Source organism: Chrysemys picta, chromosome 5, assembly GCF_011386835.1.
Source record: "Chrysemys picta bellii isolate R12L10 chromosome 5, ASM1138683v2, whole genome shotgun sequence".
Lineage (NCBI taxonomy): Eukaryota > Metazoa > Chordata > Testudines > Emydidae > Chrysemys > Chrysemys picta.
The window spans coordinates 36,097,959-36,121,900 of NC_088795.1; the positions used below are offsets into that span (position 1 = coordinate 36,097,959).

The 23,942-nt window shown below is 43.6% G+C and overlaps 2 protein-coding genes across 5 annotated transcripts in view; one reads left to right on the forward strand and one right to left on the reverse strand.

Moving 5' to 3' along the window:
• Positions 1 to 3,482: 3,482 nt before the first annotated feature.
• The window catches only part of ALPK1 (alpha kinase 1), an 86,341-nt gene continuing 65,881 nt past the window's right edge, over positions 3,483 to 23,942 (forward strand). Inside the window, exon 1 of one of the 3 annotated variants that reach the window (XM_065596228.1) lies at positions 3,483 to 3,619. The gene's annotated coding sequence lies outside the window, so the exon portion shown is untranslated. Of the gene's footprint in view, positions 3,620 to 15,039; positions 15,172 to 20,699; positions 20,836 to 23,942 lie in introns of those variants that run through there. The other 2 variants (XM_008170144.4, XM_042859905.2) reach the window with 2 other exon arrangements.
• Positions 8,486 to 15,005, reverse strand: TIFA (TRAF interacting protein with forkhead associated domain). 2 transcript variants are annotated; one of them, XM_005287936.5, is made up of 2 exons: positions 14,863 to 15,005; positions 8,486 to 10,803 (listed from the first exon to the last, which is right to left on the reverse strand). In XM_005287936.5, the coding sequence occupies exon 2, from the start codon at positions 10,781 to 10,783 to the stop codon at positions 10,223 to 10,225; it is 561 nt and encodes a 186-aa protein (XP_005287993.1). In that variant the 5' UTR covers positions 10,784 to 10,803; positions 14,863 to 15,005; the 3' UTR covers positions 8,486 to 10,222. The 2 variants fall into 2 exon arrangements, with proteins under 2 accessions (XP_005287993.1, XP_065452301.1); XM_065596229.1 differs by lacking the exon at positions 14,863 to 15,005 and adding an exon at positions 14,228 to 14,354.

Here is a 23,942-nt window from a genome sequence, read left to right on the forward strand (position 1 = left end):
AACTAGTAGTGTGTCTTCAAGATTCATCCTTCTAACTGCAGGAAGCATTGTAGGTAAATTAGCCACAACAGATTAGGAAAGCAGAGGGATTTTAGTGTGTTGCCCAAAATTGCACAGCGGTAGAGTGGCGATGATACACAATCACCTTGACTTGCAGTTTCCTTATGTAACTATTGGACAATACTGCCCCTCATAGTGAGAGAGCTGTTTCTGAAAGGAAAGTCTAACTGTTAGACTAACAAGATGCAGTAGTATAGCAATAAGAGGGAGCATGCAGAGTCTTAGATTGCAGTATTCCTTTGTTCTAGTCACTGTTAATACATGTCTCATAATTGCTAAAATTCACTGTTGACCCCTTCCCATTTGTCTGGTCTACTAAAAATTCTGTCAAAAGCTGTCATCTCTGCTGTTGCAGGGGATTAGAAGTAGCCAAAATGGGTGGACAATCCTGATCTCATGATGCAAATGTTACATTGCCCTTACGTTTTTTCTACGTTTTTTCTCAGTAGGATGTCGGGCTCACTGACGTGGGTGACTGCCTGAGAGAATTTTTGTTGGAGATTAGTGTTTTAGTCAGAGGAGTTTCGTTTTCAACAAGTTATTAGGGAGGAGGTGATTGCAAATGATCACCCCCACTCCAATTTTTGAAGATAATTTTTAGTTGGTGGTTCAAAGGTGGTAGCTTTTTATTGTAGAACCACCCAGGCAGCCTCATCAGGACAGAGGATCAGTTGTCACTTTGTGGTCAAGTTGCTGCACAGAATGATGCAAGCAATTCCACCAGTAAACCAAACAGTTTCCGTTCAAAAGGCTTGTGCTATGTGCTTTAATAAAATCCCACAGATACCATTAAACCACTTGTCATGTGGGCGGGACATATTCAGCACTGTCAGCTAAACTTCATGTGAGCAAAGTTGTTTGATGTAGTGATTTAAAAAGGCTGCTAAGCACTCAAAAGTGTTCAATATTGGTATTCTTAATGTTGCAATCACCAGTGTAGCCAAACCAAGACAAGACTTAAGAAACTGTCATGTGGGCCCCCTATGTTTCTGCATAACTAAGCCAAAGATGTAGGGCAAAGCTTTCCTTCAAGGGGCTCATGGCAGTCTTTAGGGACAAGGAGAGGGAGGTTCCATTAGTCTTTCAGATCTCTAACAAAGCTTTTGTAATGTCCATTGTTACTGTTTTACTGTCACTGTTTTGCTCTTGGGGGGGGGGGGGGGACTGGTTTTACACTAGCGTAACTCTATTGACTTCAGTGGAGTTATACCTGAGTTTCACCAATTTAAGTGTCCAAGAAGAATCAGAGCCCTGGTCTCTACAGTGAGGTTTTGCCATGACACCCAATAAGAAAATTACTTTCAACTAATTCTTGTTCTTTAATATCCTGATCCAAGAACAAATGAAGTCAAAGGAAAGACTCAGAGTGTCCCTGGATCCAGCCCTACAGGTATGTCTCCACTTCAGCTTGGAGTGAGCCTCCCAACTCAGTAAGATAGATTCAAGCTAGCACACTAAAAATAGCAGTGTAGAAGTTGTGGGGTAGCTTGGGGTACCCAAGCTGAGGATAGCTTTTGCAGATGCAGGGAGTTGAGTGGGCATGAGAGCCTGAGATGCAGCCCAAGCAGCAACATGTACTCTGTTGTAGTTCGAGCATTAGCTCAAGTCGAGCTAGCATGAGTTATTCTACCCAGGCTGAGAGGCTCGCTCCCAGCTGCAGTGTAAACATATCCTAAGACCGAGTACTTGCTAAACATCCACACTCTGCTGGGCACCCATCTTACCTGTAAAGATGGAGGATATCGATATTTCTTTATTACACTTACATTTTACATCTTTAGCTATTAGAAAACTAGTAATGATATTAAAGATCACTAGGGCATCTAGCAGGCAGAGGAACATGCCAGAGATGATCCCAGATTTCACTATGAGACTTTCTGCAACTACATACACTGTGTGCACCCAAGAATGTGGATACAGCTGTGAACCTTGGTGAAGAATTACTGGTAAATAACTTTTTTCTTATTCATTTGGCAGTGCAAAAATAAACGATCAGCTATTTTCTAAATATGTGCCTTATTGTTGAAGCTAAGTCATGTTCTAAAACCTGCTCACTTTCAAAATAGTTCCATGTTACGCATACCATTTTGTATTCTGGTAATGAATAGACAAGTTTGTTTATGATATTTCATGATTTAATACCATTATCTCCAGGCTATGGCTAAACTATCAAAGTGCAGCCATTTGTTTTCTTGCTGGCATTTTTCATCCAATTAATTCATGCAGTCTCTTCTTGCAGTAAGTTTCATGCAAAATGTGCTAGGGTGATTTACAATCTTTCTCATGTACCACGGAAAACTGGATACATTATGTAAAACAAATGTCATAAACCCAGACTTAAAATAAAAATCTTGTCTTTTCTCAGATCTTGCACAGTAATTCAAACTAGCCCAAACATTTCCCAGACCACATAGATGAATCTTCTCCACTGAATATTTATTTTATCTGAAGTGGTTTGCTTACCTTTAATGTGGGCGGACTTTGAAAATTCACAGAAACAGCATGTGAATATTGTGCACTGAGGAAAGGACACCAGAACCCAAGACAGAGAAGGAAAGACATTTTCCCTGATAGAAGAAAACTCTCTTTCACTCTCCTATATCTCTCAAAATCTGTTCACATCATATCTTTGGTTTTTTTTCCATACAGCTCATAATGAAGTCTATGAGCCTTGAGAATTGTTGATGAAAAGTGCCTGGCTCTAGTTAGGCTATGCCACAGATTTTGTGTGTATTAGCTGACAGCTATCAACTAGTAATCTGTAGATGTAATTGTCAGTGTTGGTTGCCTGAGCTGCACTTCCTCCCGTTTGAAATTTTCTTGGCTAAAATCTATTAGATAAAACTGATGATCTTAGATTACTGCAATTTCTCTACATTGGGGGCTTCATGTCCACCAGGTTTGCCTCACAGAAGAAGTGCATATAATTCTTAGATTCTTTGGTGACCCATAATAGAAATAGAAAATGTCATTTTCCCCTATGATCTGCAGTCCCATTATGACCAAGTATGCTAGCTTTCAACAGAGTAGCTCAAAGGGGCATCCGAACAGTTGAAAGTAGATAAGAAATAATTATGAATTTTGTTGTTGTAGGAGCAGCAGTGATCTGTATGCGATGTATAATCTGTGTGCTCAAAAGGTCTGTTTGGCTTTCCCCCTCCCACTCCCTCCTGGAATGCTTGTGGGATGAATGGGCTGGTTTAACAGCTGGAAGGTCAGAAGAGCTTCCAAGTAGACAAGATGTCTGGGACTCTAATTAGGCAGCGATCACACACCCAGTGCATAGACACTGCCCGAGGTGGAGTGTGACCAACCAGATGCAGCCAAGTCATCTCTAGTCACAGGCCATGAGGAGCAGGTCCTTAAAAAGGGAAGGGGCCATGTGCTCAAGAGTGCACTCACAAGCTTGTACCTCCCATGAAGGCCCTTCGCCCGGGTTCACCGCGCATTCCGTCGTGCCTCAGGAAGACTTACCTTCATCGCACCGTCCATCACTGCGCTGTGGGACACTTACCTTGAAGGATCCTGACATCTCCAGTGCCTTGCCTGTCCTGGGAGCGTGAATATGTGAGTATGAATGCGATCCCCTCCCACTTTTGAGGTTAGCTATCAATGTAATAAACGTGCTGCTTTCTGCCAAACTCGGGTGGGTCATTAGTCCTCCCTAAGCTTACTAGCTGGCCCAATTTCGGGTAACATTTGTGACCGCTAATGTTTTTTAATTTGAATGTCCCTTTAGATTTTACAGTTATATAACTACTGAACCAAATTCTGCTCACACTGATGCTGACATGAAACCAGAATGACTCTGATGAAGTCCACTGCAGACATACACCAGTGGATGTCAGAGAAGGTTTTGGATCCCTGTTTATTATTTTCCTATATTTTCATTAAAGGCCTGATCCAAAGGCAGTCTATGGGAGTCTTTCCATTGACCTAGGATCAATCTAAGACATTTTATCCCTGCTCTTCCGCAGTAGTGCAGCCAGGGCAAAGCAGGGTAGCCAGCCACGAATGGATCGCACTGGTATAGAAAGATTCTTCAGTAGCATAGCCACAATGGCAACCAGTGTAAATTAGCATAAACCTCAGGCTGGTCTCTAATTTATGCCAGAGCACTGGATTGGTACAGAACTGGCATATGATCAAAGGAGCAAAAAGATGGCTTTAAGCAACCTTTGCACAGCACCCTGGGTTTCACTGTGCACTCCTTGGCGTAGAAGCTTTTTAATTGAATTGTCATAAGTAAATATAACTTTGGAATGTTTGTGCTTCAATATTTACACAGCACTTGTATTTTTAAATGTATTGGCATCCCCTTTGAAAGGAGTCTTCACTGGCCACAAAGTGATCTTTAAATGGAACATTTTTCTAGTGAAAAGGTCAATTTGGTATTAAGGACGTATTTCCATTTTGAGTCAAGACATGGATGGCACTAACCAAATGTAGCCATGAAGGGATGTATGTCTGCTGGGCCTAGAAGATAAACCTTTTATTTATTATTATTATTATTATTAATTATTATTTTTGGTGGGTGGGATTCTTATCTGAACTAACCAAAACCTTACAAATTATTTGGATTTGGGAATTTTGTTTCTCCTAAACTGTTTTGCCTATTTCCAGGGCTGAATTCTCCTACTAGTCTAGAGGTGGGCAAACTATGGCCCGCCGGCCATATCCGGCCCACGGGACTCTCCTGCATGGCCCTTGAGCTCCCGGCCGGGGAGGCTAGCCCCTGGCCCCTCTCCCGCTGTCCCCCGCAGCCTCAGCTCGCTGTGCTGCCAGCGCTCTAGGCGGCAGGGCTGCGAGCTCCTGCTGGGCAGTGTGGCTGCCAGAGCTGCCGGCCTGCCCTGGTGCTCTAGACTGCGCGGCGGCGTGGCTGGCTCCAGCTGGGTGGCGCGGCTGCCAGTCCTGGTGCTCTGAGTGGCATGGTAAAGGGGTGGGAGTGGGGGGTTGGATAAGGGGCAAGTGGTTCGGGGAGCAGTTGGAACAGGGAGTAGGGAGCAGTTGGATTGGCGTGGGAGTCCCAGGGGGCCTGTCAGGGGGCGGGAGTGTGGATAGGCGTTGGGGCAGTCAGGGACAGGGAGCAGGGGGGTTGAATAGGGGGTGGAGTCCCGGGGTGGGTGAATAGGGGGTGGAGTCCCAGGGGGGTGGTTGGGGCAAGGAGTCCCAGGAGGAGGTGGTCAGGGGACAAGGAGTAGGGGGGGTTGGATGGGTCAGAGATTGAGGGGGGCAGTTAGGGGGCTGGAAGTGGGAGGAGACGGATACAGGGTGGGGGCCATGCTGTTTGCGGAGGCACAGCATTCCCTACCCAGCCCTCCATACAGTTTCGGAACCCTGATGTGACCCTCAGGCCAAAAAGTTTGCCCATCCCTGTACTAGTCCATAGAGCTGGATCTCTGTTGAATATTTTGCCTCTGTTCCACAGAAGTCAATGGGACTTCCATTGCAGAATGAGTGTAGAATATACAATGAAGCTCTGTGCTGTGGCTTACGGGTCTGCTGTCTGGATTGGAAAGGAGAATTTTTATTGAATCAATGGGTTTTTTGTGGGGGAGGGGCCTCTCTTTTCTCCTTATATAATCTATTTGAATGTTAGAGACCAGAATAGCATTGCCATTTTGTTGAGAATATTAACTTGGGAAATGTAATACATGGTCAGGAACAACGCAACGGAGGTGAAGCTTTCTATGTGACAGGACCAGTAAATAGTGAAGAAAGTAATATTGTACAATGCAAATTTTGGCAACCTGTTTTGAAGTTAAGTCTAAGATAGCACCAAACAAGAGTGTCAATATTGTAAATTATAGCTAATAAATTTGTAGAAAAAACTAATAGGAATACAACTACTTTATGTGGGTAAGTACAAAACCACACTTTCAGGCAGCAAGCCAGCTGTAAATCATATGTATTTTATGACTAGATCTAAGGGCCTGATTTTGAACAGGATCTTCACTACCCTCCCTTTTTGCACCCAAATACAAATACCTGTGCACTGTTATTTGCAAGTGTATTTGGATGTCTGTGTGGCATGACTGTGCCCATATATAAAATACTTAAATGTTTAAACTGATAGCAGTTGTTCCTACTAGATAAGGACAAATAAAGCAAGGCTTGTGCCATAATTTTCAAAAATGAGATCCTGCAGTTAGTCTCAGAAATCCATATTTATGGAAGTTGCTAGGTGCTCAGTACAGATGAAAATCAAGTGACTTATTTAGATGGCTGTAGATGGTTTTAGGAGCCTAACTGTTGGCACCCATTTTTTTTAAATCAGTGTTCAGGTTTTAAAATCCTTCCCCTTAATGTGCATCTAAAGCTACATCCCACTTTTCTCCTGATATGAAGAGTAAATTTCCTCTAGTTCTGTAGACAGTATCTATATAATAGCTGTAAAGGCAAATTTATATTCAGGTGGATTATATATACAAGTCTCAAAACCAAATGTTTATGGTTTAAAAAGTCCCTCTACTAAATTACAATGCCCTTGTGTGTCACACAGAGATTTAAAAAACTGAAACAATAAAGCTGTTAGGTGTCTCTTTATCTTCAGCTTAGTGTTGAGTGGTACTCCCCACCCACCCAGCCACTCCAGTGTAATCCTAAAAGCATCTCTGAGCTTTTCTTGTAACATAGTTAGCATTGCTATGATTTCCAGCATCCTCTCTACCTAAATCCTTTTAGATGGTTCATTTAATCCCTTTACAATTTAGGGATGTATTTCAATGTTATCTATGATTGAGTAAAAATGGAATCATACTTGATAGGATGGTGGTCAAGGCTCAGTTCTAACAAAGACCCTCTCCACGTTAGCAGACACAACCATAGTTGATGGGAAATCCTGGAGGAGCCATGTTAGATACTGAGGTCAGAATGAGATTCTCTGAGGTGGAAATATAGAGTTTGGCCCCAAGTTTCAAACATGGCTCAATTTCTAGCATAGACATTGCATGCTCGGTGGTCCCGTTGTGTAGGCAGAAGAGCAGGTTTGAAATCAACATGTAGCTGCTTAGAAATCACAGCTAGAAACTCTTTGCCACAATGATCGATAGTGCAAATTTATAATTGTTTAAGCATTTCCTTTGCTGCTTCCCCAAACATTCTTTTACCTGAAAGTTCCATCTGAAGTGAGAGCATGCAGTCAGTGTAGATAAACCCACTGCTCATATTATTCAGTGCTCAAGTTTCTGGGCCCTATTCAACATTACCCTGCAGTCTCTTTGTGCCAGCTAAGCTGGTATAGACGGGGAGCAGGCTAGGCATGAAAGCCACCCAATGCAGGGAGTTTCTGTACGCCCTCCAGAGGATCCCCAGGCACAGAGGGAGGAGATCTAGAGTTTGTTACAGCAGGAAAGCAACTTGAGGCAGCCCTCAGGGCCAGAATTGAATTAAGTAGAGCCAGAGCCCTGAAGTTTGTGGGATAAGCAGCTGTTGGGCAGGGGATTACACACTCTAGGTGAATTAAAATTTAAAAATGAGGGTAAACAATGCATATCCATGTGGCAAATGTTGTAGGTCTCCAGATGGCATTATTGCAGGCACTCTTCTAGTTCTCTGCAAGCATGACCTTGGAGCAATGCTCATCACCAACTGTGAAACAGTTCTTTTTAGATGCTGAACAATTGCCAGTAAAGCTTGAGATCTCAGAATAATTTTCCCTCATATAGTTGTGCTTACAAGCTATAACCACACAAGAGGACAAAATATAAGGCATGCAAACATTTTTAATAAAACCTCAACTGGACATTCACATTATTTTATTTACACTCATCTTTGAAGATATAATAGCATTTTTATTATAGCACATTCTGCTCACTTTAGGATTAGAAGAAAAATTATGTTTGTGAGGCTAAATATACCAACTAAATAGCTCCATTTTCACAAAATATGAATAAAAAAAAGTTTGAGTTTCATTTTCAACCCTATCATCAAAGTTAGGGTTGAAAATGGATCTCAGTCTGAATACAGATTGCACTTCAGTATCAAAGTTAAGAATGCAACATAACAAATTTGTGTATTAATCCTGGCCATTTGTGGTTTATTTACAAAGCCAGGATTTTGCACTGTGTTTTACAGGGATAATTAAACAGAAATATATGAGAGACCTTTTGTTACTGGGGCTAGCCCTTTCAGGAGAGTCAGAGCTCTGTGACAAGCTCCTGAAAGGGAGAACAAGCCAACTCAAATCCACCTGGAGGTAAAGAAATCCCTATGCGCCTAGTTGACAACTGATTAGCTAATGAGCCTGACAAAGGGTTACCAGTCCTCAGCTGAGGTGGTAGTTGTTGCTCTGGTAGACAGGAAGTTCACCAGAGCAACAAGTTCAGGAGGGGGTTCCTGGAGACAGGAAGCCCTCTGAGGAGAGCTTACCAGAGCCAAGAAGTTGCACACTCAGACACAGAATGGCCAGGCTGTCAGAAACTACATGCTGCTACAGAGAAGAGCTACAGCTGATAGATCTGATTCTGGGGAAAGAATTCTTCCCAGATAGTGGCAAGAAGCCTGAACCGAGAGAGCTGCTGGAGTGGACTGGTGGACTCATGTGGGATGGATAAATTAAGATTGATTGTCTCCCAGCTAAGACACTGGAGTGAAGGTTTGGATGCATTTTCATTGAGGCTCTGGTTAATAAACTAGACCCCTTAGAGGGATGCTATTCCCTAAATAAAGTCTCATTTAACTTACGGATAGCCCACTTGGGGAAAGTTAGGGCTACCATATGTCTGGATTTCCCTGGACATGTCTGGCTTTTTGGTCTATAAATAGCCATCTGGGGGGGATTTTTAAAAATCTAAAAATGTCCAGGATTTCCCCCCGGTCGGCTATTTATAGATAGAAAAGCAGCAGCCAAGCGCCGCTGGGCAGCCAAAGCCCCTTCCCGGCTCCCCCCATCCCCTGCAGCCTTACCACGCCGTCCGGCCCCGCAGCTGTCTTCCCCCTCCTCCCCTCCCCTGAACACTCCGCCCCCTGCTCCTCCCCCTCCCCTGCTTCCCGTGAATCAGATCTTCGCGGGAAGTGTGAAAAGAAGCAGGGGCAGACAGGAGGCAGCAGCAGGTAAGCTGGGGCCGGGGGGGCGCGGCCCTGGCCGAGCGGCACCCGGCTGCCCCAGTGGTTCCGGCCCAGCTCGGGCCTCAACACCCCCGGCCCGGCCCGGCTCGGGCCCCAGCAGCCCCGGCTCGGGCCCCAGCAGCCCCGGCCGAGCACCTCCGGCTCGGCCCAAACCCCGCAACCCCGCCGGAGCGCAGCCCGATTCCTGGGCTCTTTAAAGCTGGCCCTGGTCAGGGGACAGGGAGGGGGGGGTTGGATGGGTCGGGAGTTTGGGGGGGGTTGTCAGGGGGGCAGGGGTGTGGAGAGGGGTTGGGACAGTCAGGGACAGGGAGCGGGGGGGGGATTAGATGGGTCTGGGGTTCTGGCGGGGCTGTCGGGGGGCGGGGAGCAGTTGAATAGGGCATGGGAGTCCCGTCTGGGGGCAGGGGTGTGAATATGGGGTGGGAGTGTGGATAAGGGTCTGGGCAGTCAGGGGACAGATAGGGTTGTAGGGCATTCTCAGGAGGGGCCAGTCAGGGGACAAGGAGTGGGGGGGATGGAGGTTCTGAGGGGGGCAATCAGGGGGTGGGAAGTGGGAGGGAGTGGATGGGGGTGTGGTAGGGCTAGGGCAGGGCTCCTTCCCCCCCCCCCTCCCAGTGTCCTCTTTTTTGCTTGTAGAAATATGGTAACCCTAGGAAAGTGAGGCAGGGAGCATCTACAGGACACCTGGCCAAATAGCAGTACTATAGGGCAGGTATACCCTGTCTGAAAAAGCTTATGCTCTATGGCCCCAGTCCTACAGTTGGATCTGCTACCATTAGCCTTTAGGCCCAGGCAAAGATCCACTAACTCTGATTGGGATTTACCACAGACAAACACAGAAGGTGATAAGACAGTGGAGGGGAGGAGACAGGATGGACATTAAATAAAGATGATGCAGGTCTAATGACATTTGTAAACAAGTACGTTCTGATATGTTTAAACAGTGTGTGCAACAGAGGAAGAATACATAACACAACAGTGGCAACTATGGAAAGCAAAACAAATGCAGTGCACTGAGGAGATAAGATTTGATCCTCTGAAGTCATACTGAATTAGGTATTGGACACTGTTGAAAGCAACCTTCTCCCTTCTATCACAAATCATTTTCATCCACCTCTATTGGTCTTACTCCTTGGGAATAGACCAAAGAAGGAGAAATGCCACACTCAGGTATGGGCTGCAGTAAAGGCAGGTGTCTCTCTTGCAAAAGTGAAGCTTGGGCCAACTCAAAGCAAGTCTCAAAATAATCCACTGATTCCCCATCTTGTCTTTGCATTAAGAGTTGGTAGTCTCCAAAGCGAATGATGCATTTCCATGGCAGGTCAATTTTGTTTAGGTAGTCCAGTTCCACATTGTCCACAATTAGTTTGGTTTTTTTGCTCATGTTCTTTATCTCAAAACCAAGTTCTGAGCTGTTGAGTTGCCTGAAAAACTGCAGGGTAAACTGAACCCGGGAAACACGGGTATCCATTAAATTATAATGGCAGATGTTAGAATCTCGGCCAAACTTTGCCACTTCATCTACCCTGCGCCGCTCTCGCTTGTGGAATTTTAAGCTGCGAAACACCTGCTTTTCTTCTTGGCAAGGATGGTACAAAGTTATATGGAGACAAGTTACTGTCTCTTCAGTTTCCACTTCTTCCATGGAACTCATGATGATGATCCTTCTCAGAACTACAAGAAAGAATGAAACATGAAATTATTGCAATGCCAAAAAAATCCACTTGGAACTGGCATCATTTAAAGAACTTTACATACTATTGATTAATTAAAATGTACTTATTTTATAGAGATCCCTGGGTAGTAAACATAGTCTAGCAGCTTGGGCACAGGATTGGGAGTGAAGAACTCCAGCTCGATCACAATAGTTCCATTCCCAGTTTTGCCATTGACTTATGTGGATCTGGACAGGTCAAAAGCCTCTCTGTGCTTTGGTTTCCCTTCTGTAAAATGAGGATAAGTACAGAGACAAGGTGAGTGAGGTAATATCTTTTATCGGACCAAGTTCTGTGTAAGAGCAAAAGTTTCTCTCTCTCACGAACAGAAGTTGGTCCGATAAAAGATATTACCTCACCCACCTTGTCTCTCTAACATCCTGGGACTGATATGACTACAACAACACAGCATACAACCACAAGTACAGGCTGTTATGAAACTGCCTTAATATTTTTACATGTTTTGAGATCTTTGCATGAAACTATGCAAATATATTAACTAGTTCTGCCCCTATTATAAGTGTCTTACTAAATGAGTTCACCTTTGAAGAAACATTTTGGTGATACATCATTGGAAGCCTAAACACTTGTTTTGTAGACCTCAAAGACCCACATTGGAACTATTATAGTATTTGTTAATGACTGAATATTATATATCACTATTTATTATATTCCTTTGACAATATGAAATGTGACAAGTACCCTTTACAAGTACAGTTTGCCTGGGATGTGGGAAACTCAGGATCAATTCCCCCTTTCCTGCCAGAAGGTGGGGAGAGGATTTGAACAGAGGTCTCAGATCTCTCTAATCACTATGCTGTGGGACATTCTGCTGTAGGGTTTCCTCGGTCTCCTGTTTTGAAGCAGTGGCACTCCAGCTAAATAATGAAAGTAAGTGGACAGGCCCCTTGGTCTTGCACTTCCCAGTTGGATTTCCCTAACCTCTGGACTATAGAGTCATTCTCCCTCTCTCTGGCCTAATGATTACTTCAGTATTTATCCATGGTAGAACAGTCAAGTAGGAGCTCAGAAGAACATTAGCTTTTTCAGAATTACCCACTGACACAAACTTTACCTTTTGAAATCTCATTAAGGAGTAGCTGCTATATGTAATACATTACAAATATCGAAAATGAATTTAAAGTGGGCATGAAAATTCCCCTGCTTTCTCCAACAAAAATGGGGTTCAGGATTTGCCATACTGCATCAGACCTGTGGTTCATCTAGCCCAGTATCTCTAACAGTGGCCAACACTAGTTGCATTAGAGGAAGATGCAAGAAAAACTGCAGTTATGGAAGTCTGTCCAGAGGGAAAGTTTCTTCCTAAACCCTATTAATTAGCAGTTGGCTCATGCCTGGAATATGGGGTGGGGTATATCCCTTTCAAAACTCCTTGTTCTTGTTTTTAATATGTGCTACTGTAATTCTGGATGTTTTTGTCTACATAAATATATTTAACTCTTGGCCACGTATTTTGTGGCAAAAAGTACCACAAGCTATGGTATTTCCTTCTACATCCAAATAAGTTCCTCACTTAACTGATACGTACATTTCACTATGAGGTGCATAATCAGTGTTCTTCATTGTATCGGAGTCATTACTAAAAGCAGTTTACAGTTCAGTCTATTGTATTTTATTGCTACGTGAAGCATCATTGCAATATGGACTCTGACATACGATTGCCTTTCCAAGCATAAGATTGCACAACTTTTATCTATAAACACACAAAGAATGGATTACTGGTACTAGGACACCTTTCTGTGATGCCAGTATTTAGAGATACCATATAAATATCTCAAGACCTCTGGAATTATTTTCCTTATTTAATTGATATTCAAAACAAGGTACAATGCTTTTTCTTACAAAGCAACAGCTCAGGCACAGAACATCTCCCGTTTCAGTGCTGGATAAATCTGCCCAGGGAAATCACATTAGTGAACTCTACTTAAGCATTACTTGCGAGAGTGGTGCTGGTATGGCTTTCCTGGCCATTGTAAGCAAAACCTAAATATTAAGAAACAAATTAATTTCAAGTAGATTCTGATTTCTAGGCTGTTTATAACTCCTGTAAATAATTCTGCTTTTCCCCAGCCCATCTTGAAAACAATATCGTTGATTTTGGGTAAAATTATAAAACTGATGGAAGCAAAAAGCCCCCAGCCTTTAGCAAGAGTTTTACATTCATAGGACTACAGCGTTAAACCCTTGGTGTCATTATCACATTTGGAATGTGCATACTTGTCTCACTTCCCCTTACATTCCGCACAAATCCATCAGCAAAAAATCCACACAACTTCCTTGGGGCACTGACTGTTAACATCACCAGGCATGGGAATGTGTGGATCTTTTGCTGAAGGGTTAGGCTGCCCATACACCCACCCCACAAAAGAAAATTTCTAAGACCAAATTTCTTTCTGATATTCAAACTTTTTCTATTGACAAATAAAACAAGCATCAAGAGGTGAAAATACTAATGATGCAACTGTTTTGAAATCAATTCTGACTCCATTAAATCTCACAAAACTTAGAAAGGGAACAAACTGATTACACCATCAGGTCTATTCCCCCCACCTCCCCTTACAAGATATAAATTCCTAATAGAGGCCATAATAAAATGTTTGTCCAGGCTAGCCTGGATCTTTTCTCTCCCCCCGCCCCCCCTTTTGCCTCCATTTGCCACTGAGGGGCATAGCCACTGTATGGACTGAAGTTTGCTACTGAGAGGAGCAGCTAAAACCTGGAGTGCAGTTTGCCAGTGAGGCAAGCGGTTGGACTGAGGACTGTTGGCCCCCTGGAAGGGGGGAAAGAACCTAGTGGGGCACAGCTGGAGGGGTGTGTCCAGAAGAGGATGACAGGGCTGAGGGAGCGACACAGTTCCTGGATGCAGAGACAGGAGTGAGGATGGGTGGGACACCACCTGAGGAGGGCGCATGGGCAACCGGAGCTAATTCCCAGGATGGCCAGCAGGGGGTGCCGCAGTGGTGAGTCGAACACCTGTCACCAGGTCCAAGAGCAGAATTTCCCATAATGCCTGGGAATTGACTAGAGTAAAGAAAACATTTTCCCCAACATCTCTTGCTATGTTTATTCCTTTGTAGGTTTTTTTATAAGAGTAAATTTACTGAGAGTTGACAGTGCAGCAAGATCTAGTACAGACATCCAAGGTCCTGACAATTAAGGGCTTGATTACAGACATCCAAGGTCCTGCTCCTATTGAAGACAACAGCAAAACTTCCACTGCGGACAACAGCAGCAGGCACACGCCCTAAAATCGCAGCAGAGGTGCCCCTCCAAGCTCCATCCCACCGCAGATCTGTTGATGACACGGATCTTTGGCGGGAGGAGGCATCCCTTCGACCAAGCAAAAAGGAAGCTATACTAACTGGATGAGGGCAGCAGGCGAATGCCCACTCCCACGCCAATCTCTGTCTGTAAACAAGAAAGTGCCCCTCAGCGGCAATGGCAGTGAAAAGGTGCTCTCGGCCCGGCCCCTTGGCTGCCACCTGCCAGTGGGAAATTTTTCTCCTTGCAGCTGGGAAACTCCCAAGACGCCGATTAAGTCCACCCACAAGCTGCCGCTCACAGCGCATCCAAATGTAAACACGCCACAGCCTGGCTTTGCCGCTTGCGCGTCTGGCTTGGGCAGACCCGCGGGGTCTTGAAGGCGCACAGCTGCGCTACGCCACGCCATGTGCGGGCCAGTGGGAAGTCCCCTGCCATGCCGTGTTACCAGCTGCCCCCCGCGCAAGCCCGCTCCAAGGAGCGAAACTCCCGCTGCCTTCCACGGGCGCAAGTAATTGCGCGTCGCCCTTTGCATCCCCAAATCAGCCCGTCCCCACTGATTCCCCCCGCCCCGAGATACAGACACACACATTCCGCTTGTGGCGCAGCCTCTGCTGCTGTCTGCCCCCCCCCCCCCCCCCCCCCCCCCCATCCCCACCGCTCCCATCCATCCTCTTTAAACTGCCCCCGGGAAAGAGCCAGCGGCCATGGACACCCGTCAGCTCCGTGCGCTCACCTCTGCCGGGGGACCCAGAGCGCAGCGAGGGAGATCCCAGCGGGGTGTCGGGGGAGCTAAATGAGCCTCTCCCGCGCCCGGAGCCTGTTCCTCTCCAGGCTCGGCGTTAGCGCTCGAGTCTGTCTGTGCGGAGCTGCCACGGGACAGGATTTTCCCCGCACTCCCCGCCCATTGCCTCTCGCGGGTGGAGGAGGTGGAGCAGCTGCACCATGGGACTTGTAGTTCGCAGCACTAGGGCTTCCTGCTTCACCTAGGGCGGCCACCAAAACAAACTCCCTGCACCGGGGGCTTCTCTTCGGCGAGCATAATGTAAGTGCCCAGCACAATGGTCAGCAATTCGGGTAATTAAAGGGACTCCAGCAAGTTTAAAAACAGGCTACGGGCTGAACCTCTGATCCTTGTGAATAACGCCTGCTGATGACCAGATCAGAAAGGGATTACACAAATGTATTTCCCTATTATTGTATCACTGTGTTTTCTTTGCGCATTTAGCATTTGTGTGTGACTCTACCGTTTGCTTTGTCCGCTCGTACAGTCGGTCAGTTTCCTTTGCTGGTGTTGCGGCCTTTCACACAGCAACGGAGCTGAGAAACATTTTAATTAAAAACGAAAATGAGTGAAAAGCTCCCAGAAACTGTTAGGGAGGAGTCAGGGTAGGTATAGTGCCTGAGACTACATTACCACATTGGCAATGGCCATATTAATTAAAATTGATCCATCTTGTAGGAGGTGTCAACATACCTGACATTTATTAATTAAAGTCAAAGAAGGAAGTGTTGAGGATCAATTGAAGGGAACTAGAACAATAATCTGCAAGAAATTCTGAGCTCTATTCAGCAGTTTGTTTCTATCTGGGTTCTTGTACAGGATCTATGAGGGACAGAGTTTATTTATGTGTATCATACAAGTTGTTTGCATTCTATCGGTGTAAAAAAAAAGTTCTCTTAACACTATCATGATCAGATTTCTCTGTCACTGATGATTTATTTTGAGCAAAATCTTGCTCACTTTACTGTCACACAGCCCTCACCGAAGTCAGTTGTGATTAATGGGAGTTTTGTTTAAACAACTCTCAGTAGTCCATTCTAAAGAAACATGTTCAGATACAAAAAGTTTTAAAGTTATATCTCTAGGCAGCAAGACAGGCTGAGTCAAATGGTCAGTTAATTGCTTTTGAACACCATTCTGCATGTAAGCTGCTGAAAGACACTTCACTAGTTCTCAAGTGTATTTTTCCCAGGTTATTAACCACCCTTCCCCACTAGGCTTTATTTAGAAACAAACAAAATATCTGCTTATAATGTGGTAGGCAGAATAAATGCCAGCAGGGCCGGCTCCAGGGTTTTGGCCGCCCCAAGCAGCCAAAACAAAACAAACAAACAAAAAAGCAGCGATCGCAATCGTGATCTGCGGCGGCAATTCGGCGGGAGGTCCTTCGCTCCGAGCGGGAGTGAGGGACCGTCCGCCGAATTGCCGCCGAATACCTGGATGTGCCGCCCCTCTCCGGAGCGGCCGCCCCAAGCACCTGCTTGAGAAACTGGTGCCTGGAGGCGGCCCTGAATGCCAATGTTAATAAGCTATCCATTTACGTTTTAAAATAGGAAGTAAATTGAAAACTGGGCAGGTGACATCAAATGAACTACCCAACTAAATTAACCAAAGACCTGTACATTTAGCAATGCAATGTGAGACAGGACACTGCTTCATAGGACTGTTCACGGAGGAGGAGGAATCTTTGTTAATGAAACTTTATGGTTAAGATCATAAACCCATTGTGACACCGCACCCCATATTCTTCTATCTTCTATCATATCTTACTATGATATGATTATAGTATAATGATGCATTTTAGGCAAGATGGGTAATGTAAGATGTCATTGGGAAAGTTATGGTCTGCTGAATATGATTATCCTATTTGTATGCTTGTATTATTTTTGCATCTGAAGTTATGAATATTGGCTATGTATCTGTATTTCAAATGTAGTTATACCTGGGTGATGCCCATTAGGCAAGATGCTTTCAGTCTAGATAGTGGGTGGGGAAGGGCCTGTTCAGGGTAATAAGCCATTAGGGGAAACAGTAGGCCTCAGGAGAAGCTTATCCATCAGCTGGTGAGCCTTCCTGTGAACACTCCAGACAGCCTGTAAGTAATGGCTGCTATGACTCAGCAAGGTATGCAAAGGCCTGTAACCAGGCCACATGATCCATCTTGGGATGTCGGTGTTTTTCCATAAGCTGAGTTTAGCATATGGAGGGAATCCTTTTCCCTCCGTATGCTAAAGCTATCTAAGGCAGAGAATGACATCATCTGTTGTTCTTCACTCCCCATACAAGAAGATTCCTGGAAACACCTAAGGAACAAAGACTGAACTGGGGGATTTCTAGCCTGTGTATGAACGACCTGGGGATTCCAAGCTGTTAAGCAAGTGTAGCTTGTCCCTCAAGAATCTGCAGTCTGCTTGTACCGTCTCTCAGGGTGAGAGATTGGATATGAATTAGCAGTTTATCTAGTATGATCAGCTTAGTTTGCGTTTTTGTTTACTTACTAAGTAATCTGATTTGATTTGTTTGCTACCACTTATAATCACTTAACATCTATATTTTGTAGTTAATAAATTTATTTTATGTTTTAACCTAAACCAGTAAGTTTGCAGTGAAGTGCTCGGGAATCCTAGCTCAGAGGGGCTGTTGCCTTGAGGGGGAGGCAAACTGGATAATAAATTCATACTGGTTGGGGTTTAAACCAGGGAAGGAATGGTACAGCTCTGGGGACTTAGGCTGGGAAACTGGTTATTTTGGCCTCTCTACTGTTGGTTTGTGCAGTAGCTGGTCAGAGCCTGCAGGTAACTGCAGCTGGGTGTGTCCCTGCCTGTGTGAGTGCTGGTGGGAAGTATAAGACCGGGAGCGAGTCTGCAGCTTGTCACAGCAGCACTGTATGAGAGGGAGCCCAAGCTGGTGGGTCAGAGAGCTCAGTGGCACCCCAGTTCCAGGTGGCATGCTAGGGGGAACCCATCACACCTATAAAAGTCAGTAAAAACCAAAATTATATTTCCACAACAATCATTGCATTCCCTCTTTCATAGTGAAGTCTTTCATATTACTCATTGTGGTGATAGCTTTGATTTTATATTAAATACCTTATATTCAGCATGACTGAATAACAGTTATTGTAACAAATATCTGAATTCCTTGACATCTGTAGGTTCAGAATCTCAGTCTACTGTTGCATTAAACAGTGTTCTGACTTTAGGATCCTGTGGGGGTCGGAGTTAAAAGAAAGAGAGCATCTGTAAATACACACGTGCATATGTCTGAGTGTATGGCACATGAATGCAGAATTAGGCCCTCTGTACAGTTTTCAATCTTCCCACATTCATTTTGTAGTACCTAGTCTTCAATCAGTATCACACTTAGTAAAGCACACAAGCTACTTTGGACTACATCCGTTTCAAGTTTAAAACAAAACTAATGTTGAGATCTCCAATCACAAAGGAATTACTGAACAAGTCTTTAAAAATGTAGAAATCACATCTTAAAATCCTGGGATAATTCAAAAACAGACAAACAAAATTGTACTAAACTTTACAGTGGGTGGGGGAAACAACCACTTTGGGACTGGAAGTGAGTGTGCAGAAATTAATTTCAAATGGCAGTTTTTCTAAAGCATTTTCATTTACAGGTGCTTAGTGTCTCTTCATTCATAATACTAGCAAGCAGTTCTGCTGGAACCCTGGTAACCACCAGAGTTGGGCTTGGAACCTGAGATATGTATAGAGTCTTATCCAGTTTTCTTTATATGTATTTGTAGGATTGTCTCCAACTTCTCCCTCAAGGACTGGATTTGTCCATAATTCATGAGGTTGGGAGGATTTCTACATTCAATTTGTTGTTTTACCGTAACTGACAACCACTTTGGTTGTCTGCTTAGGGCACTGAATTTTTTAGTTGTGCCTCTTTCTTTAATAGCTTGTCTCGAAGACAGACAAAATTAGACTATGCAAGCAATGCTCCCAGCTGATAGTGTAAAACATAAAGTAGATGTATTTATACCAGAACCATAGGAATTAATGTGATAAATAAAATTTGTAAATGTTACCCTAATATGATCCAACACGGAAAAGAGAAATTCTTTTCAGTTCTTAGCTTACAAAAGATATTTGTGTCCTTAATGTATAACTTTCAGCAATCACACCATGTTCAGACCTTCACATGAGGTTTCCTCCAATGTGCTTTCACTTCATTGAGGCTCCGGACAAGTTCCAGAATGTATTGCTGTCCTTTAGAATTCAATCTATGAGCCAAAGACTAAGCCCAGTCTTCTTGTGCTCAGGTCACCTTCAATTGAGCTCCTAACAGTGTATCCTAGTCACGGGCCCACATGCTCAGTATTGAATCCCTACAGTCAAAAGTATTCAGTACGGGACTGTTCTTTGGTGACACTCCAGTGTCACCTCTGCAATGTCTTGGCCACAGAGAAATGCTCCATCATAAAGTGATTACATCAAGGAAAACATATTTGTATTGTAATTCTTCTATACAGAAAGATCCCCACCCTTCAGGGTGTTTATATTGTAACAATTCTGCTTGTTAGGGAAACATTTAGGTTTGTTTGTTTGTTTGTGTTTTTTTGGTTTTACATTTACAGCTTAATTAAGTTATTTGCCAACAGAGAATAAAATAATTTTTCTTATGTTTTAAGAAACAAATTCTGAGTCTGAGCAAATTTCACTGACTGTTAGAGAAGAAAAAAATCCTTTCTTGGCTGGCAATCCAAATTCAGTCGAAAAGAATATTTTATTTTGAGTCCTGATGCAAACTTACTGCATAATAAAAGTTCAGTTATAGCATCTTTCATCCAATGGTTTCCAAGCTCATTACAAAAATGAGTAGGTATTAATTACAGATACTTCTTTGTACCTCGGTTACTGTAAGTTACTTTCAAAAGATCACACAGTGAGTGAGTGGCAGAGTAGGGAATAAATTCCAGGTCTTTTAAATCCCAGCCTTAAGTACTAGACAGCCCTGTATCTCCCATACTATGTATGTGACAGTATGATATCTGTGTGCCAAATCTTGTAATCTATACTTTTGTAATATTCCCGTTGAAATCAATGGGTATTATGCCTGAGTAAACTTTGCAGGATTTGTCTCCATGTGAATAAATACACCTCTACCCCAATATAACGCGGCCTGATATAACATGAATTCGGATATAACGCGGTAAAGCAGCGCTCTGGGGGGGCGGGGCTGCGCACTCCGGTGGATCAAAGCAAGTTTGATATAACGCGGTTTCACCTATAACACAGTAAGATTTTTTGGCTCCCAAGGACAGCGTTATATCGGGGTAGAGGTACTACAATATTATAAAACATATACTTAGATTAATATAAATAAACAAATTCCATACCATGGATGGTTAAACAATACAATATATTACTTCCTTTTGTATACAAAAGTGCTTAATTGCTTTAGGTACATTTGGCTAGATATGCTGCTTGTGCTCATTTAAAATGATTATTGTGATATAACTATTTGCTGTGTACAATTTTTTGTTCGTATTTTTTTTTAAAAGCTTTACTTCAGAGAGAATTTTAGATCTTAGTGCTATTGCTTTTAATGTGAGACGCCTGAAAAGGATATACTGCAAACAAAGTGAAGGGAAATCATCTCTCAGTTATACATATCCCAGAATGCCTTTTTAGTGCAACAGTCTTGTATGGGTGTGTTCTTCTTTCAAGAAGTATCTTGTTACAGACTGACCCTGAGGCTGCTGTGGTTGGAAAACCCACAGTTGTGCAACTTTTATGTGTGCTTTTATTGTCTGTGCTGTTTTTTCATGTCTCTTGCCTGCCTCTTATTTCCTGAAACCGAACTAATTTACAAGAACTCTGATGTTTGATAATAATAAGGAATGATCGTCTTCCTGAATCAGATTACGTGCTATCATTAAGATACTGGTATCTATAAAATCAGGTGAGTATCAGTCTGGTAACCTGTTTTATCTTCCCACCATTCATCTGTTTATTATTTGATAAGCACTTGGGTGTAGGAGGATTTTTCTAGGAAAGTGTAGTTAATGTGAGGTTAAAGAATCTTTATTGACCAGGTTGTGGCTTTTAAAGTGTGTGTGTGTGTGTGTGTGTGTGAGTGAGAGAGAGAGAGAGAGAGAGAGAGAGAGAAACCCATTCCTTAGACAATAGCAACTGGGTCTGATTCTCCTCTACTCCACATCAGTTTTACACTGGTGAAACTCCATTGCCTCCAGTGAAATTACTCCCGATTTACATTGATGTAAGTGAGAGGAGAGTTAGGCCCAGTACATTCATACTTTTAAGATAGTGTCATTGGCATTTACTGCAATAATACAGTTGCTTGGATTATTAGAGTGCATTTTTTTCTCATATTAACTTTGCTGTTGGATCGCTGTAGCTTCAGACTTTCCTTAGGTGAAAAGTGGGACTGCAAATAAATGCTGAATGGCAAAATTTTGGAAAGCTAGACAGTGTAGCCTAGTGGATAGGGTACTGGACTGGAAGTCAGATGATCTGACTTCTGTGACCAGCATGGCCACTGACCAGCTGTGTGACCTTGTCCAAGTCACTTCACCTTCTGTGGTTCTGTTTTCCCACACTCCTTCTGTCTGCCTTGTCTATGTAGACTAAGGTGTAGGGACAGGGACTCTTTCTTAATACATGTTTGAATTGGGCCTCACACAGTGGGGCCCTGATCTTAGTTGGGGCCTTAAGGTGCTACTCATACAAAATATCCTAAAAGTAGGAACTCTGAAGGGTACCACACACTCAAGATTTGTTTTATGCTGGATATGGATGAAAACAGGCGCACATTAGATCAGAAAAGTAATTTTGAGTAATGGACCAAAGACAAAGTTTATTTGATTCAGACTGGACATTACAGAATGAAAGATATAAATTAATGATATCTTCTGTAAATTATCCTTGAACTGTCATATTAACATAGTGGGACCTGACATAGGTTTTCTGTGATCCTTGCCAGTAATCTTCTGGGTCCATAGAGAACACATTACTGAACCAGTGCTTAATTTTTACATTCAAAACTGATGCAGAAAGCCCAGAGGTGGAAGGGCTATGAACTGCCAAGCATAAAGGTGCCGGGACTCAGCCTGACACAAATTAAGCAGTGACCAGAACTATTCTGTCAAGGAATTTAGCAGCTTAGGATGCTCTAGGACCTCACTCCTGCACCCATTGAAGTCAAGGGCAAAGTTTGAAGTTGTTTGCAAGTCATTGAGGTCAAGGGCAGAAAAAGGCCCTCATTAGAGAGAAGTTCTGGGATGTGCCTGATCATTTGCTTTGAGGACAGTATTGCTAATATCACTGCACAAAGTAACCTGTAAGGTGATGCATGAGGGGGTCACGCAGAGTCACGTTCCCTGCAGATTTCTGCCAGGGTTTATATAATCTTTTTTGCAGGAAATGGGTTAAAAATTGTGCCCCCATCCGCTATCTTGTGCCCCCACTCACAATTGTCACCTCTACCGTACTGTTAACTTTTATTCTTAGAACTAATAAATCTGCATTTAATTATATGAAATCTGAATAAATATCTGCACACGTAGGTATTCGTATTGGGCACAGGTTATATATACAGAATGTTCATTCATTATTTGGGCATAGCCCATTGCTCAAAAGCAGGTATTAGGTGACTGTTCAGCCTTGTTTATTCAGATCAACAAAACATGCTTTGCCACAGAGCCTCCAACTACATTGGGGAAAAAAACCACAGGCTATGTCTACACTACCACTTATGTCGGTATAACTGTCGCTCGCGGCCACCCCCAAGTGACATAAATTACACTGACCTAAGTGCCAGTGGGGACAGTGCTAGGTCAGCAGGAGAAGCTCTTTACCACTGCTTGTTGGGGGTGGATTAATTAAGTCAACGGGAGAGCTCTCTCCCATTGGCTTAGAGCATCTACAGTACAGAACTTACAGTGGCACAGCTCCTTCGGTGCAGCTGCACCCCTATAAGCTCCCTAGTGTAGTCATAGTCACAATTTTGGTACCACGGGTGTTATACAGTCACTGTGAACTTGTTTAGGTCTGAAAATGTGTTTTCCTTAATGGAAGATAAATCCAGTGTAGAGATATATAATTATAATCAAGGTACATGCAGGGTTTAGGAGTTTAGGGAGGACTAGAAGACCTATCACCTTCTTGCAGCAGCAAGAGGGTCTAGCATGGAAGAGGATAATCAGGAGAGAAAGCTGCTTCTCGCTTTCACCACTCAAATCAGGCAGGAAGGGAGACTCACATTTATCAGATTCCTAGAGGCTTGCCTAAATGGTGCAGCAGTGTGCACACCAATGTATTGCACACCAATGTATTGCACACTAACGGCCCGCGTCAAACCTGCTGCATGCACTAGGGGACTTTTAATGCGTGCCAACAGGATCTGCATGGGCCAGGGTGTGCACAACACATCAGTGTGTATTAAAATTCACATCTTTCTAGTGCGTATTGCTTGTGTACATGGTGCAGCCCTCTTTCCTGTAGGCTACTAAAGATGGAGCCTCTGAACATGGCATCCCTACATCTTCCCTGTTGTGTCCATTCTCTTGAGGCTAAGCGAGATAAGCCTCCTTAACTTTTCCTCATGATCTTATTTTCAAATCCCTTATTCAGTCTGGTTGCCTTTCTTTGAACCCTTTCTGTGTCCATGATATCGTTTTAATGTGAGGGCACTAGTACTGATGATATGCTTTTGCTAAACAGAAAAATTACTAGGGTAAGTAATGTCTTGTCTTCTGATTATTTCAAAAGAGGAACTTCCCTTCTCGAACATCAGGATTTTGCAACACTAGCTTACAATAATTATAATTGCAACAAGGCACGTCTAGTGGCTTCTCCGGATAGAAAATAAGAGTTGGACTCACAATGGGGACTTGGGTGCCCAACTGGCAGTAGTCTCAAAACCCCCAAGCAGCTGCTGTGTAACTCTGTAGGTGCCTAACCTCCCAAGATGTTCACGTTTTCAGAGGTAAAGTCCCCTGATTGCCTAAATTTCTGCTGGCAAGTAGGTAAGCATGCATCCACCTCAGA